Raw genomic sequence first — 17,637 nt, 5'->3', positions numbered from 1 at the left:
ATATCCTGAGAGATATTTCCCATTTCTCTTTTCTCCTACTCTTGTGTACTGGGTATATACTGGTCTGGCTGGTGAAGCAGCACACTACACAGTGACTAAGCTCAGAATCTGGAATCGTGCTTCCTGACTTTAAAGCATAGCACTTCCACTTAGACCACTGACAGAACCTGGGCAAGACACTTCATCTCATTTGTAAAATGGGGATAATAGTATTACCTCTTCCAGAATGGTTGTGAGGAGTTAAGTGAAGAAAATATACGTCAAAGGCTTAGCATAGTGCCTAGCATACTCTCATATTTCTAATTAAATGTTACATTCCTAATTAAAAATAAAACTAATCAAAACCCTAACATGGGCCTCCTTTTAACAAATACAAAAACTTTTAATCTACATTTGAATGTTTAAACTGACTACCTTATACTAATACTTTGAAGCCATTAAAACTACAAAATATGTACTAAATGGAAATACTACCCAATATACATTTGAGTAACCATCCATTTTAATATATATAGCTCCTATAAATACCATTAGGTAGTAATAACAAAAGATAATTTGTTTCTAATATTGTTGTGGGTTTTTTAATAAAAACAGGATTGTGGGGAAAGGGGTGTCTGGTGGCAACTGAGCTACAGAAGACTGGAGAGTAAAAAGCACTAAGTTCATAGAGAGTCAAAAAATATCTGGTGTTAAATGATAGAGAACTTCTGGGAGTAACGTGGATATCTTTCTCTTCTTAGTTTTTTATTTTTTTATTTGAGAGACAGCGCGCAAGAAGGGGAGAAGGCAGTGGAGGGACACACACACACACATACACAAAGAGAGACAGAGAGAGAGACAGAGAAAGAGACAGAGAGAGAGAGAGAGAGAGAGAGAGAAAGAGAGAATCTTAAGCAGAGTCCATGCTCAGTGCAGAGCTGAATATGGGGGCTCGATCCTACAAACCTGGGATCAGGACCTGACTGAAGTCAAGAGTCAGATGCTCAAACGACTAAGCTGCCGTGGTGCCCCCTATATTCTTCTTAGTTTTGATAGTTAATTTAAAAGTTAGCCTCATAAAGATACTGGCTTTGGGGACTAATGCTTTCTGTTAAGAATAGGAATTACTAATCTGATGCTATAGGAAAAAAGTTTACCATAACATCATTCAGGAAATTTAGCACAATGTGCTCTAATAGGTAGTAGTGGATTATGTGTGGAAATATTTATTGGAAATGATGATGTAAAGACAAAATGAATTTAAAATTTTTACATAATTATTTTTGGTTTTGTTTTCAGATAGTCTTTATTCTGAGCCTATCATTTTTATGCTTCACAAATTAAACGATAAACTTGTAAATATTTGCTTACTGAAAACAAAACCCTATCCCACAAAAACAAAAAATGTAAACTCAAGTTTAAAAAATCCTAAACCATTAGCAACTTTACATTTTGAGAACATATTAAATTTAAGCAAGAATATCTCACAGTGAATTCAATAGTAGAGGTCTGAAAACATGATCATAGAAATACTTAAGTTACTTGTTTAAAAATACAGATTTCTAACTCTGAAGATTGATTCATTAGTTGTGAAGTGAGGTCCCAGAAATCTGTTACAAGCAGCCCTGGTGGTTCCTAGGACTAGGCTAGTTTGAGAAACACTAAATATTAGACTCTTTAGGGAAACACTGAATATTACATACAGAAGTAGGTACTGTTTTAAGACTTTTTTCATTCCACTAACTTAAATGATTTACTAGGTCAGAGGGAAACTCAAATCTAGGTTTTCTAAATCTAGGTTTATTTATTTATTTTTATTAAAAACATTTTTTAATGCTTATTTATTTATTTTGAGAGAGAACGTGAACGGGGGAGAGGCAGGGGGAGAGGCAGAGAGAGAGAGGGAGAGAGAGGGAGAGAGAGAATCCCAAACAGGATCTGTGCTGTCAGTACAGAACTTGATGGGAGCTTGAACCCACAAACTGTGAGATCATGACCTGAGACAAAACCAAGAGTCGGACACTTGGGGCGTCTGGGTGGTTCAGTTAAGCGATCGACTTCGGTTCAAGTTATGATCTCACAGTTTGTGAGTTCGAGCTCCACATGGGACTCTGTGCTGACAGCTCAGAGCCTGGAGCCTACTTTGGATTCTGTGTCTCCCTCTCTCCCTGCCCCTTCCCCACTCACTCTCTGTCTCTCTCTCTCTCAAAAATAAACATAAAAAAAAAAAAAAAGAGTTGACCGACTGAGCCACCCAGGCACCCTTTCTAAATCTTTTCTAACTCCAAAGATATTCTTCCAAAAGAGGGCTCCATTTTTAGAAACAAGATACAACCTACCAATAACTCATACACATATTTTTAAAGTTATGAATATTTACTATGATAATCAACTTTAGAAAAGGATTAAAGAACAATTTTATGTGTTATGTTTCTTTGTGTCTTCTCCTTTAAGGGAACAAATACCAAGTGTCCTCTATGCACTCGGTGGTTTATTTTTTTAAGTTTATTTATTTATTTTGAGAGAGAGAGAGAGAAACAGCACAGGAGGGGCTGAGCGAGAGGGAGAGAGAATCCTAAGCACTGACAGTGCAGAGCTCAATGTCAAGCTCAAACTCACAAACTGTGAGATCATGACCTAAGCCAAAACCAAGAGTCAGATGCATAACTGACTGAGCCACCCAGGCGCCCCATTAGGTGCTTTATATATCTTATACATTTAAATGTTCACTACCCTTTCTCAAGGTTTACATTACCAGATGAAAGAACTGAGTTTCAAAGCAGTTAAATAACTTGCCCAGCTCATGAATATAGTCAAACTGGGATTCCAGCTGGGGTCTTTCAGACCCCAAAGTACATTTACCTGGTCTTCCTGTACCTAGTTAGATTAACTAACTTTGTGGAACACTAGCTTTGTGGAAGACAGGATACTAGGCATGCATGGTTGAATTAGGCATTCATGATTATGAAGGTACTTGGTAGGGAATCAGAAGTAAATAATTTCTGGGGATCTAAGAATCTCAGAGTCCAAAAAAGTAAAACAATGGCAATACAACTATAAACATGTCAGTGCAAAATGTAATGACATCACAAAAGGGGTAATAATCAATTTTGTTTGTGAATGGGGAAGGCTTCCAGAGAAAGCAACTGAGCTGTTTTCACAGCTGAATGGGGTGTGGTGTGGATTCCACATTTCACTTAGAAGAAATAGTACATGCAACTGCAAAAAGAGAAAAAATGGTACTGAAGGTGATCTAATAAAACTGGAGTGTAAGATTATAAAGAAGGAAGTGAAATATGAGGCTGGAGAGGTAGGGAGGGGACAGATCATAGAAGAATGCCCTAAATAAATTTAGGCTGGGCAATATATTCAGATTTGCATTGTGGGGAATGGATTATAGAGAATGAGACTAAAGCTAGAGAAAAATCTTAGGAGGCTAAGTAGGTAAGAAATGAGCAAAAGTGATAGTAGAGACTAAAAAGAGGAGATGATAGTACGGCATATTTAGGAGCAAGAAATTTAAAAATCTTAGCAGACAATTAAATACAAACATAGCTTTTTAGGGAGAAAATTATAACATAAGATACAGTAGCTTAAAGTTATTAGGACTTTTACACTGAGATCATATGAAAATAAACATCACATTCCAATTTGTTACAATTCACTCAGAATCGAATACAGTTTTACCAACTATAGAATCACATGCAGTTCCCATCCTAAATAGATAAAAATCCAAATATTTTTCCAAATGATTACGAACAACTAAATCTATTTTCTGAAAAGTGATGCTATACACTAGAGTGTTATAGGTTAGTTCACAAAATTCTTAACAAGATACAAATGAAGTTAACGACTAGTTAAGTGTTGTTTTTTAAAACAAATTGTCTTTTGTGATGCATAGTGGCTTCCAAACTACGCTGCATATTAGAATCACCCTGAGGGCTTTCAAAATTCTGACAGCAGCATCGCATTTCTTATCAATTAAACCAAAATATCTGAGTGGAAGAGCCAGGCATAGGTACACCTATGGGCTTAAATGGGTATCAACTATTTAAATGCTTTTTCTTCTAAGAATAATAAAATATTTATTCTTGAAAAAAAAGTCCCTTTAAGGAGTTAAAAAGACGATTAGTTTTACTTGGTATGCTCAAAAATTCTAAATCTGAAGTGTATTTATCATTTTTGATATAATTTAAAAATCATAGTGTCTATAAATCATATTTATAAAAGTTATAAAATACCTGCACTGGGGCTTTGGTCAGCTATCTCAGAATTTTTATTCTTTGCAGAAGAAAGTCTTGTAGGACAAGGCTTTGATCCAAATGTTGGAAATATGTCTGACCTACAATGAAACAAAGTAATTTCAATAATCATTTAAGATCTAAAGCTATTCAACATTCTTACACAAAACATTCTCTATATTTCCCATTAACTCACTAAACTGAAATAATAAAGCAGGAGCAAGTAAGAAAAACTATAACTAAGAATTTTTTATTGATATTCCTAGTTCACTTTTTGAACTTCCAACATTTTTAACATATCAGCAATTCTTAATTATTTATGAGAGGATTGCCAAAGGCAGGGAAGATTCTCCGACTTGTACTATATAATCTTTTGTTGGGTCAAAAAAAAAAAAGTGATGCAAAGAAAGTGCATTCCAAAACTAAAGCAAATGATTCCTAATTATCTAATATACTATCTACCCTTACAGATAATAATACCAAAAAAGAGACTTAACTACATTAAAAATAAGAGACTAGAAATATTTATTAGCAAATGCCACTTTCTTCTTGGAGTTTTTTTTTTTTTTTTTAAGTTTATTTATTCATTTTGAGAGAGACAGAGACTGCATGAGTGGGTAAAGAGCAGAGAGAGGGGGGGAGAGAGAGAGAGAGAGAGAGAGAGAGAATCCCAAGCAGGCTCTGCGTTGTCAGCACAGAGCTTGACGGCAGCTGGGGGGGGGGGGGGGGAGGCTTTGAACTCACGAAACCATGAGATCATGACCTGAGCTGTGTCCAAGTCAGATGCTTAACTGACTGAGTCACCCAGGTGCCCCTTCTTGTATTATTCTTTGTTATACTTTTCTTTTCTAACGTTTATTTTTGAGAAAGACAGAGAGAGAGACAGACCACGAGCAGAGGAAGGGCAGTGAGATAACAGAGACACAGAATCTGAAGAGCAGGCTCCAGCCTCTGAGCTGTCAGCACAGAGCCCAATGCAGGGCTTGAACCCAGGAGTTATGAAATCATACCCTGAGCCGAAGTCAGACACTTAACCGACTGAGCCACCCAGGTGCCCCACACTTTTCTGACATTATAAAGACCTACAGGCTATGTTTTACAAAAAAAGCAACTGAAGAATGTTAAATTAGAATGTAAAAGAACTGTTTTAAATCAAGTAAGTGTCATAATATCAATAAGCCAGTGATGGATATAATTTTGTTTTAATGTTTATTTATTTTTGAGAGAGAGACAGAGCATGAGCAGGGGAGGGGAAGAGAGAGAGGGAGACACAGAATCCGAAGCAGACTCCAGGCTCTGAGCTGCCAGCACAGAGCCTGACACGGGGCTCGAACCCACGAACCATGAGATCACAACCTGAGCTGAAGTCAGACGCTTAACCGACTGAGCCACCCAGGCGCCCCAAGCCAGTGATGGATATTATAAAGAAGAGATTTTACAAAGGAGTACAATTCTTAGTTGGGTTGGCATAGTTGTTAATTGATCTAGTGAGAAATCAATGTTAAACATTTTTAAAGAGTAATTTCTTTAGAATAGAAAGAATAAAAAATTTACATTTATGCCACGCATTACATTCAGGTGAAAGAAAATACTTCAGTCTCTAAAAGAGTGGCTCTTAAGAGTTTTTCCTCCCAAACCCACTTAAAGATGAAAGCTCCACATAGGGTAGAAGTGGCTTTCTTTGACATTATTCTTAAGGCAAGATGCAAGCTGGTTAAGAATAATTGCTTTAAATTATAAGCTATAAGCTTATAATTTATAAGCTATAAGCTATTACACTTAATGTGGAAATACGAAATTCATTAAAGGTAATTTAGTCCAGATATGAGGGCATACTGAACTCCCCTTCTCACAGAGTTCAATATCTGAAGAGAATAATTCCATGAGACAATATAGGGAATAGTGAATTCTGAATGTTAAAGTATAAAGTGAACATTTCTTCCCAACTGGGTTCCAAATTATTCACAGGACCTTGCAACTGTAGGAGTATCTAACACAAAATTTCACATTCCTAGAAGATAAGGGAAGGACTTTAGATCTAAAAGATAAATACCTATTTCAAACATCTGGTAACTAAATGTAACCACAGTTATCTCACCAGCCCATGTAGCTGGTGAGATAATTAATTTTGTAAATACACTGCATTATTCTATCTAGGTAATTACAAATTAATTTTGTAAATACACTGCATTATTCTATCTAGGTAATTACAACAAAATAATTTCCAGTAAAAAAAAAATTTACAACTGCAAAATAAAATGCCACTTAAGTTAAAACTGTAGAGAATGAAATCATGGGATAAGATAAACTTCTCACAGCAGGACACAAAAATTTGGTTTAATTCTATGGACTGCTGAAATGAAACACCCTTTTCCATTAAAGTTAATAGAACACCATCTCTCCTTTGATTATGCAGTCTCTAGTTACATACATTGTTAAGAGACTCCAGTTCATGTAAGTGAAAATAATTTAAATTTAATTTTAAATAATCATGGCTGATAGCTGTGTATAAACATGGTTCAGGATAAAATCAAAGAAAAGTAAAGGTAAAAAGAATGACAACAACAGATATAAACAAGGATGTGAAACACCTCAGACTTTGCTAGTGGGAGTGTAAAACTGTACAAGCATCTTGGAAAACTGTTTAGCAGTTATTTAAAAAGTTAAATGTACATCTACCCTATGACCTAGCAATTCTACTCTTAGGTTCTTGTCTAAAATAAAGAGGGAAGAGATTCCCCAAAATCCTAGAATAAAGTCACAGAAATCCCCAGAAATCAAGGTGGGTTTACCATTTAATTAAGACTTAGGGGTTACTGAGGTAATGTGAAAAAGTTTGCTGAATGGCTGTACTAGAAAATAATTCTCTGTCAGTGTGGGGCAGCTAGGACTCTAATTCCACAGCCGCTACAAGAAGACGCCTGAGGAGGCTGCAAAAGCTATGGCATGGCCTCCTGAGCTTCCACAAGATAATGGAATAACAAAATACAAGAGTGGGGTAACAGCTGGGTGGAGTTTACCTACAAATTAGAGGAAATTGGTGCTGAGTTTTGAATGAAAGCAGTAACATCAGCTATAGGTCCGCTGCAAAAGTGTCAATGATTCAGAAGGAGTTAAAGAACAAGGAATATTAGGATAAATGTTAGATAGGCAGGGGAACAAGTAGGGCTTGGGGAATAAGGGCTTATATTAATATAGGTGCCCTAGGTTACAGCTGTGGCTGTGTTGTCTCTCTCCACCCATCCCAAACCAACGCCAAGCAAGGTAATACCTGTAAACCTTTCTTTTAAATGGACTTCAACATTTTACAAACTAGAAAATAAATAGTTTTAAAGCTTTTTTTTCAAATATGATATTAGGGATCAGACTACAAATTAAACATTAGCATTCATTTAACATGTCAAAAAAATTAAATACATTATTCTCTTCCCCTGAGGAGTTGTAGACAAAGAAGAAGTCAGTGATTCTTGGCTGTAAACTCCACTTTCACTATAAGAGCTGATGTTTGGAGAGGAAGATCGAGATGGTGAGTCCACAGTCAAGTCAAGCTTAATTGCAGAATCAGGGCTTTCAAGATCAGGAGTACTGCCACTCAGTTTTGCTCTTTTCTTAGCTGCACTATTACGAAGGGACCTAAGAGAGCTCTGCATCTAAGAAAAAAAAATAGAAACAATTAACTTTACAACACATTTATATGAGTAAAAGTTATCCTTAGTATTTAAATTTTATTCACTATACCTAGCTAGCCACTCTCCAGTCTGGTACTAACAAGATGGATATTAACATATCTGTACAGAGTAAAAATACATATTTTATCACGACCAATTTATTAACAAGACTGTAAACTCCTTAAGAGGAAGGATCTCAAGCTATTTATTATTTACCATGATATTTGCATCACTGAGCACAATGACTAATATAAGTTAATCAGTAAAGGAATCATTGAATCAGATGGTAGACATCAGAGTTGAAGTCATAGAGGGTTAGCTAATCTTAAGTCATTTATGTGTGAATGTAGCCATTTCAAAATTCTGTGAAAAGTGATCATTTTTCTAAAATTTGAAGTTTACATCCAGCTTGCCAATGTTAGGGTTCAGAGAATAACAGATCATTGTATGTGACTTCTGAAGCCAAGTATCTCTAGAAATGTAGACTAGAAACTGCCATTACAAACTAATATATTACATTTGGAAATAGAACCTTGAATGAATTAAGGAACACAAAAACATACATAAACTATGTTTTACTTACATTTTGATTGTAACGATTATAATGGTTGACGCAACTATACGGCCACTTCCCTAGTAAATCCTTGGAAGGCTAAATATTTAAAAACAGTACTATCTCCAATATTTATCAATAATTATGTAAAAGAAATAACCCTTTCAATTATTCACTAAAAGAAAAAGGGCAATTTTTAAGCTTTCACAAAAACAATGCAAAAATATATAGTGTCAAATGAAACTTATGAATTATGTAGGAAAATGCCTCTTCTGTAACTTTCTTCCCTTTAAATGAATTCTCTTCCTAGTACCAGTGAAATACAACTTGTGGGGGGGGGGGGGAGATTTTACAAGCAGTTAGAAGTTAGAATAACTAATTAATTCATTAAGAACCAATTTTGGTATGCATGCTTAATATTAAAGAAATGCTTTTAAGGTGAGGATGTGTTAATATTAACTTTATTTTATTGAGCAAATTATCAGTAATGATGCTTATATCTTAAAAATTGGCAAAAATTAAGACCACAAAATATCATCATTGAATGTTTCAGTTTATATATTTAATGTAAACACTTTTTAAAATCTGACATCAGGCAGACTGATAGGATAAAAAGGAAGTATCTATGGAAATAGTGTTCTGAATCAACAATATAGCAACAACATTCCTTCTCTGACATAATTAGTATGTACAGAGTTGTCATATTGGCAATAGATTTTTTTTTTCAACGTTTTTAATTTATTTTTGGGACAGAGAGAGACAGAGCATGAACGGGGGAGGGTCAGAGAGAGAGGGAGACACAGAATCTGAAGCAGGCTCCAGGCTCCGAGCCATCAGCCCAGAGCCTGACGCGGGGCTCGAACTCACGGACCGCGAGATAATGACCTGGCTGAAGTCTGATGCTTAACCAACTGCGCCACCCAGGCGCCCCTTGGCAATAGATTTTTATAGTATAAAAATATAGTATATACTCAGAGATGAGTATATGATTTCAGTTTCATAATAATAAACTTGTACATATGCATAACAGACATACTCAGGAATGTTCAATGCACCATTGTTCACAACAACAAAAAGACTAGGAATAACCCAAAATCAATTATGATTATATCATAAATACCAAAGTATTAATATATTAAGAGTACAAAAATACATAAAATACAAATTAATGGTGATAGTAGTTGACTGTGGTGAAGGAAGGAGAGGAACTGGATTGGGGAGGGAACTATGTTATGTTTCATTTATTTAAAAAATAGGAAACAAATATGCAAATTTTTCATTTGGGAGGGGTTAGTGCATGGGTATATTGCTATATTACTCATACTTTTAATTTAAAAAGAAATAAAATATGCACAGAAGAAATAGAGGAAACACATTAGAATGTTAATGGCAAATCATTCTGGGTAGTGGGATTTGGTGTGATGAATTTTCTAATATTTCACTACAGTTTTTACATTTTCTATAAGGATCATGAAATATTTTTATAAAAAAGAAAACATGTTACGGAATTAAAAAGTATGATTTTTCCTTAAATGACAGCTATTGTATTATAGAAAATTACAAGCATTTTAAAACTATTAAAAGTGATATTTGGCTCTAACCTCTTCTTGATCCAAATCTTTATCTCTGATATCCAATTCTGAAAGATCAATTGTAAGACTATCTTTTTCACTCTTCCAAATATCATCAGGTTCTTTCTTTTTGGGTCCCACTGTGCTTAAGTCAGCTTTATCAGGCAAAAGGCTGATTCCCCTTGGTATGGGAGGGACAGGTTTGGTCCCATTTAGGCCTCGGCGGGAAGATGGTGATCTCACCAAGGCAGGGGTAAGTTGAACTGGAGATAGTTTTTCTTGAGAATTTTCTCCTGCATGAAAAGAAATAGATTTTACTTTTTTTTTTTTAAATTTCAGAGAAGTTGAAGTTATAATCACAAGTGTTTGGAATACAATGTTTTTAAATTAAAAAATACACTTTTTTTATTAGGAGTGAAGATTACTATTTAAAATGAGGTCAAAGTATCAGGGTCCCCTAACAAATATAACAAAACTGAGTCACCAGAATTTCTTTCATATTAGATAAAAATACTATATACACCAAGTAAAATTTCTGTCTTCATAAACATTATCATAACTGATATTTGTACGGAAAAGTCTGTATGTCCCTAAATAAGCCACAGGGGCTATTTCCGATCTTCATTTAATTACATACACAACATTTGAATGAGTACTATACGCAAAACATTAATGCCAGGCATTAGGAGAACAAACTGAATAATTTTTCAGCTTTCAATACAAATATTTGATCTTAGAGGAAAGACAAACATAGAAAGAAATTAATGCAGAAAATGAAGGTTCAGTGCTAAGAATAAGTGATAAAATTGACTGACCATGCGATAAATTGCCCTTGGTCATGTTATAAACTAGAACATCAGTGTTGTGGGGTAGTTTAAAGGTAGAACATCTTTTTTTGTTGTTTGTTTGTAAGATTTTGTTTTTGAGTAATCTCTACACCCAACGCGGGGCTTGAACTTACAACTCCAAGATCAAGAGTCACATGCTCTACTGAGTCAGCCAGGCACCGCAATCAGTTATGAACTGGAACATCTTACTGCAGAGATTGGGAATAAGAAAGTATGTGGGATATAGGGGTCGCCTTTACTAGACTTATTTTGAAATTGGATCTGTCTTGAATAAATTTATATGCCAATTTCATTATTTTGGAGAGGGCTATTGTTAAGGATATTTTAATTTATAACAAATACTAGAAAACTTAAAATAATTTTAACATACACTAAGCATTCAAAAAATGTAGAATAAATGGATACTAAACAATAATTATAGTAATTATATGAATGGCATTTTTTATTTCTAAAGTGAAAATTTGTTACTGGGCTCTTAGGCTGTTCATGCTCATTACAAAGCATTATTAGTTGCATAGTTTTGAAAAAGGATTCTGAAGTAGAAAACTAAGAAATGACAATGTCAATTGAATTTTATTTTTTTTAATGTTTATTTATCTTGAGACAGAGGGAGAAGAGGGAGAGAGAGCACACATGCATGCAAGGGGGAGGGGCAAAGAGGGAGAGAGAGAATCCCAAGTAGGCTCCACAATGTCAGCCGCACAGCCTGACACAGGGCTTGAGCCCACAAACTATGAGATCATGACCTGAGCCGAAATCAAGAGTTGGATGCTTAACCAAATGAGCCACCCAGATGCCCCTCAATTCAATTAAAAAAATTTTTTTTAATGTTTATTTATTTTTGAGAGAGAGAGACAGAGAGTGTGAGCAGGGGAAGGGCAGAGAGAGGGGGATACAGAATCCCAAGCAGGCTCCAGGCTTCGAGCTGTCAGCACAGAGCCCGATGCCGGGCTCAAACTCATGAACTGTGAGATCATGACATAGCCGAAGGCAGACACTTAACCGACTGAGCCACCCAGGCACCCCTCAATTCAATTTTATATTACAGGTTTGAACTATTTAACATAAATGCAGTTTACCAGCTTTTAAAGATTAAACAACCCTAACTCCAAAGTAGTAATTCAAAAACACATGAAAATTTGAACAAAGTATTAATTTTTACCGTCATTTATACCTGGAGGGTCAGACGATTTTTGGCTGACAAGCTTTTTCTGTGGACTTGGCTTTGGTAGTCCCTCAAAGCTTTTAAGAGGCCAGGAATTAGAGAAATTAATGCAATTATCCTGAGACTTCTTTGGAGATACAGTAAGAGATGTGTGCTTTGGACTAGTTCGAGGTGATGAGACAGGATAGGATGGAAGGATGAAGCCTCCTGGACTTGGATTTAGACCAGAGTATGACGAAGTACGTTCTGTTTGGGTACCAAATGTCTGTTGTGTCTTAGAGGCAAAATTTAGGCTAGCATACGCTGTAATAAAACAAAAGAAAATATATTATTTATGTATACACATCTAAGATTTTGAAGTTTTTTGCTTTTCACATTCAAGTTTTTATCCCATCTGGCATTTATTTTATTTACTTTTTTGTGCAGTGTGAGGTAAAGATCTAATTTAACTTTCTTCTATATAGATAGTACAATTTTCCCAGTGCCAGGTCTTCATGTTTATTTTTGAAAGAGAACAAGAGAAAGAGTGGGGAGGGGCAGAGAGAGAGGGAGACCAAGGATCCAAAGCAGGCTCTGCGCTGACAGCAGAGAGCCCGATGTGGGGCTTGAACCCAGGAACTGCGAGATCATCACCTGAGCCAAAGTCGGCCGTTTAGCTGACTGAGCCACCCAGGCTCCCCTAGTGCCATGTTTTAAACAGTCCTTTCTTGAATGAAATATGGCCTTTTGTAGCAACGTGGATGGAACTGGAGAGTGTTATGCTAAGTGAAATAAGTCACACAGAGAAAGACAGATACCATATGTTTTCACTCTTATGTGGATCTTGAGAAACTCAACAGAAGACCATGAGGGAGGGGAAGGAAAAAAAAAAGAGAGGGAGGGAGCCAAACCCTAAGAGACTCTTAAAAACTGAGAATAAACTGAGGATTGATGGGGGGTGGGAGGGAGGAGAAAGTGGGTGATGGGTATTGAGAACGACACCTGTTGGGATGAACACTGGGTGTTGTATAGAAATCAATTTAACAATAAATTTCATGTTAAAATAAATAAACTGTCCTTTCTTTTCCTTTCATCTATAAAGCTCCTACGTGTGTGTGTGTGTGTGTGTGTATATCTATATGTATATATGTATGTATACACATACACACTTACGTGCTTCTTATTGGTTCAATTAGTCTATTTTGCCTATCCCTGCACTAGTATTACAATGTTTTATTTATCATAGTGCTATCCAATAGGATGGATGTCTCATTTTTTATCTTCCTTAGAATTATCTTGGCCATTCTTGACCCTCCATTCTTTCATATTTATTTCAGAATCAGCCTGTCAGTTTCTATGTAAGAACCCTGGTCGGATTTTTGATTGGAATGACACTGAATTTACAGATCAATCTAAGAATAACTGCCATTTTCCTGATATTCAGCCTCCCTATTTAAAAATGTGGGATAGGGGCGCCTGGGTGGCTCAGTCGGTTAAGCGGCCGACTTCAGCTCAGGTCATGATCTCACGGTCAGTGAGTTCAAGCCCCGCGTCCTGCTCTGTGCTGACCTCTCAGAGCCTGGAGCCTGTTTCAGATTCTGTGTCTCCCTCTCTCTGACCCTCCCCCGTTCATGCTCTGTCTCCCTCTGTCTCAAAAATAAATAAACGTTAAAAATAAAAAATAAAAAAATTAAAAATTAAAAAAAATAAAATAAAAATAAAAATGTGGGATAGCCTTAATTTATTTAGGTCTTCTTTTATGTGTTTCAGAAATGTATTTTAGCTTTCATAATAAAAGGTATATAAATCTTTTGTTAGACTTCTATACACACATAGATTTTGTTCATACTGTTAATTTCTTTCTTAAAAATTATATTTTCTGAAAGTTGCTTGTATCTAAGAACTTTATTGATCTTTATATTCTGGTTTATATCTGGCAACCTTGCTAAACTGCCTAATATTTTAAGAGTTTTCTGTATATCCTTTTAGATTTTCTATATAAACTATTAATATTAATAATGATAAAGATGGCAACAATGAGAACTAATGCTTATTGAGCACTTTACTATGTCAAGTGGTATTCTAAACTTTTCATGTGTATTAACTAATTTAATCTTCATAACACCCTCTGGGGGTAGGTACTAATCTTACAGATTAAAAGAAAAAATGTAAAGAGGGATAAGTAAATTGCTAAACATCACACACTAGGAAATCATAAAGCTGGGATACAGACCCAGGCACTGTGGCTTCCCAGTGTTCTTAATTACCACATTGTACCACATTTTATCGGAGAGTAATGACAATTTTTCTTTATTCCTCTACAAATTTTATTTTATTCTATTTTTTACAAATTTTATACTTTTAATTTTGAGCTACACTCTCCCTACACGGGAAGTACAATGACTCCCAAGTTTTTAGCATGGATTTTCCTTTGCTTCCAGACTTAATATCAAAATGTCACTCAACATCTTCTTTAAGAGACAGATGTCCCAAACTTAACATGTTCAAAACAAAGCTCTTGATTTATCAGTCAAATCTATTCTTTTCCTAATCTTCTGCTTCTAGGTAAATGGCAGCTCTATTCTTTAAGTTGTTTAGACCAACAACACTGGACTCATCCTTGACTCCTCTCTTCTCACAAACTTCACATCTAATCCATTAGTAATTCTTTTTGGCTCTACATTAACAACACATGGTGATTACTGATTCTGAAAACTTTGGTGAATACAGAATAAATGGCTTATTCATATTACATTAGCATACATTATAAAATAAAATTACCCATGTTTCCAAACTTCACAGCCACCTTGTATATCAGAATCCAACTACTTCTCATCACTTTCATTGCTTCCTTTCTAATACAAACCATATCATCTCTCACCTTTACAACTTCCATATCCCAACTGGTTTGCTTTGTACCTTACCCCTATTGCTACCAAACCTATTCTCTACATAGTAGCTCTGATCCTTTTAAAGATTGTCAAATCATGCCCCCTTTTTTTCCCTCAAAAACCTACTGTGATTTCCTACCCCATTCAGAATAAAATCCCAAATTCTTACTATGTCCAATAAGGCCCCATGTTATTGCCTAAAATTATTCTCCCTCTCACTCATTTCATTGACCTGGATATTTCTCCAATAAGCCTGCTTCAGAGCACTTGTACTTTTTTTTTAAATTTACTTATTTATTTTAAGAGAGAGAGAGAGAGAGAGAGCGTGAGCAGGGGAAGAGCAGAGAGAGAGGGCGAGAGAAGAATCTCAAGCAGGCTCTGCGATGTCAGCACAGAGCCCAACACAGGGCTTAAACTCAAAAACCAAGAGATCATAGCCTGAGCCAAAACCAAGAATGGGCCACTCAACCAACTGAGTCACTCAGGCGCCTCCAGAGCATTTATACTTTGATTGTTCTCTCTTCCTGGAATGCTCTTTCTCCAGATATCCACGTAAGTCCCTCCTTCACTGCATTCAGTTTTCTGCTGAACATTTTTACTTCACAGAAACTTTCCCTATCACATTCTGTCTTCTTACCCTGCCTTATTTTTCTTCATAGCAGTCACTACTATTCTTATCATTCCTTTATTATTTCCTCTTCTACTAGATTTTGATCTTTAGATTCTAGAACAGTGCCTGCTTCTCAATAAATACTACAGGGATTAGTAATTCAATGTTCAATAGCAATGGTAACAGCGAGCATTTTTGTCTTATTCTAATATTTCACTACTAAATATAGTTGCTATAGGCATTAGCAGACATAATCAGGTTAAAAAAGTTATTTGTAGTTTGTTATAACTTGGTAATCATACCAACTGATGTTGAATTTTAACTGCATCTGTTGACATATTTATATGGTTTTCTTCCTTCTATCTGTGGAAGAAATGGTTTTCTTCCTTCTATCCTTAAAAATACAGGATACCTTATTGAGAAGGGCACCTTTTGGGATGAGCACTGGGTGTTGTATGGAAACCAATTTGACAATAAATTTCATATATTGGAAAAAAAAATAAATTTTATTGTTAAGCATTTCCTAACCTCAAAAAAAAAAAAAAATACAGGATACCTAAAAGGGTATGTCAAAGTTAAAACTGCTATGGAAAATAATGGTCTTCTGCTAACACAGTACTTCTTAATGAAAAACATTTTTAATTACTTGGTATTAAAATGCTCATCTCCACCATGAATTTCTAAACTCTCTAATTTTCATCAGTCATATATACGTACGAAGATTATTAAAACTAACATTTTAGGGTTACAACTATGAAAATATGTTATTAAGATTTTTATTAAAAATATAACATGTTTTTCTTTCCTGTAGTGAATATAATTACACAAAATAATATATAAACTAGATTTGGAAACCTCCCTTAATATTTATAAATCATTTACATCCAAATTAAGTTGGAATTTAAACCTTTATCTTGATGACTATTAGTTGTCCCCAGGTACTGTAAGTCAGAGTCCACACTGCCAGTTTTCCCACATATCTGTGAAAATCCAAGTTGTCCACATTTCCCAGAAACATTTGTCTGATGAGTCCCAGTACTGCCTTTGGAAGGAAGGAAGGAAGAGAAAAACATAAAAGTAAACGTTAACTTTACTTCATGAATACATCTAATTTCAGAAATACTGATTTCATTTGTGTGGGAATAAATACAGGGGTAAATGTACAGTAAGCCAGGCAGGAAGAAAGGGAAAGTTTTTGCTGTTGGTATATCTGATTGGTATCAGGGGTTAAAGAACAGAAGAGAGACTGGAAAAGTACAAAGAAAGGTATATTGAAAAATACACACAAAAACAGTTTCTTCCTACATGTTCCCTCCTCTCGCTATGGAACATTTCCCCAGACCTGACTTTCCTTTTTTTTTTTCCCTCAAGTTTTTATTTAAATTCCAGTTAGTTAACATGCAGTGTACTATTAGTTTCAGGAGTAGAATGTAGTGATTCATCACGTACATACAATAGCCAGAGCTCATACCAACAAATGCCCTCCTTAATTCACATCTCCCCACCCCCCTCCCCACTGGTAACCTTCAATTTGTTCTCTATAGTTAAGATTCTGTTTCCTGATTTGCCTCTCTTATGTTTTCCCCCATGTTCCTCTGTTTTGTTTCTTAAATTTTACATATGAGTAAAATAATAATGGTATTTGTCTTTCTCTGACTGACTCAATTTGCTTAGCATAATACATTCCAGCTCCATCCATGTCATTGCAAATGGCAAAATTTCATTCTTTTTGATGGTTGAGTAATATTTCATTGTGTGTATATACCATATCTTCTTTATCCATTCATCAGTTGATGGACATTTGGGCTTTTTCCATTATTTGGCTACTGTTGATAATGCTGCTATAAACATTGGGGTGCACGTATCCCTTCAAATCAGTGTTTTTGTATTCTTTGGGTAAATACCTCATAGTGCAATTGCTGAATCATAGGGTAGTTCTATTTTTTACTTTTTGAGGAACCTCCATACTGTTTTCCAGGGGGGCTGCACCAGTTTGCATCCCCACCAACAGTGTAAGAGGGCTCCCCTTTCTCCCTGTCCCCGCCAACACCTGTTGTTTCTTGTGCTAGCTTTTCTTCTTCCCAGTATTTGTAGTACACATTGCACAAAAAGTTGTACTGCAGAATTCTACT

The 17,637-nt window shown here is 35.5% G+C and overlaps 1 protein-coding gene across 1 annotated transcript in view; it reads right to left on the bottom strand.

Annotated features, from left to right (window-relative positions):
* TOGARAM1 (TOG array regulator of axonemal microtubules 1) overlaps positions 1-17,637 on the bottom strand; it is an 84,283-nt gene that overhangs the window by 47,639 nt on the left and 19,007 nt on the right. The window contains exons 5-9 of the mRNA XM_042943054.1: positions 16,413-16,547; positions 12,035-12,328; positions 10,043-10,305; positions 7,638-7,870; positions 4,221-4,321 (exon numbers count right to left, since the gene is read on the bottom strand). Coding sequence (XP_042798988.1) covers positions 4,221-4,321; positions 7,638-7,870; positions 10,043-10,305; positions 12,035-12,328; positions 16,413-16,547 — 1,026 coding nt within the window. The remainder of the gene's footprint in view (positions 1-4,220; positions 4,322-7,637; positions 7,871-10,042; positions 10,306-12,034; positions 12,329-16,412; positions 16,548-17,637) is intronic.

Source organism: Panthera leo, chromosome B3 (assembly GCF_018350215.1).
Source record: "Panthera leo isolate Ple1 chromosome B3, P.leo_Ple1_pat1.1, whole genome shotgun sequence".
In the NCBI taxonomy this organism is placed as follows: Eukaryota; Metazoa; Chordata; class Mammalia; order Carnivora; family Felidae; genus Panthera; species Panthera leo.
This window is presented reverse-complemented; position numbering and strand designations above follow the sequence as displayed.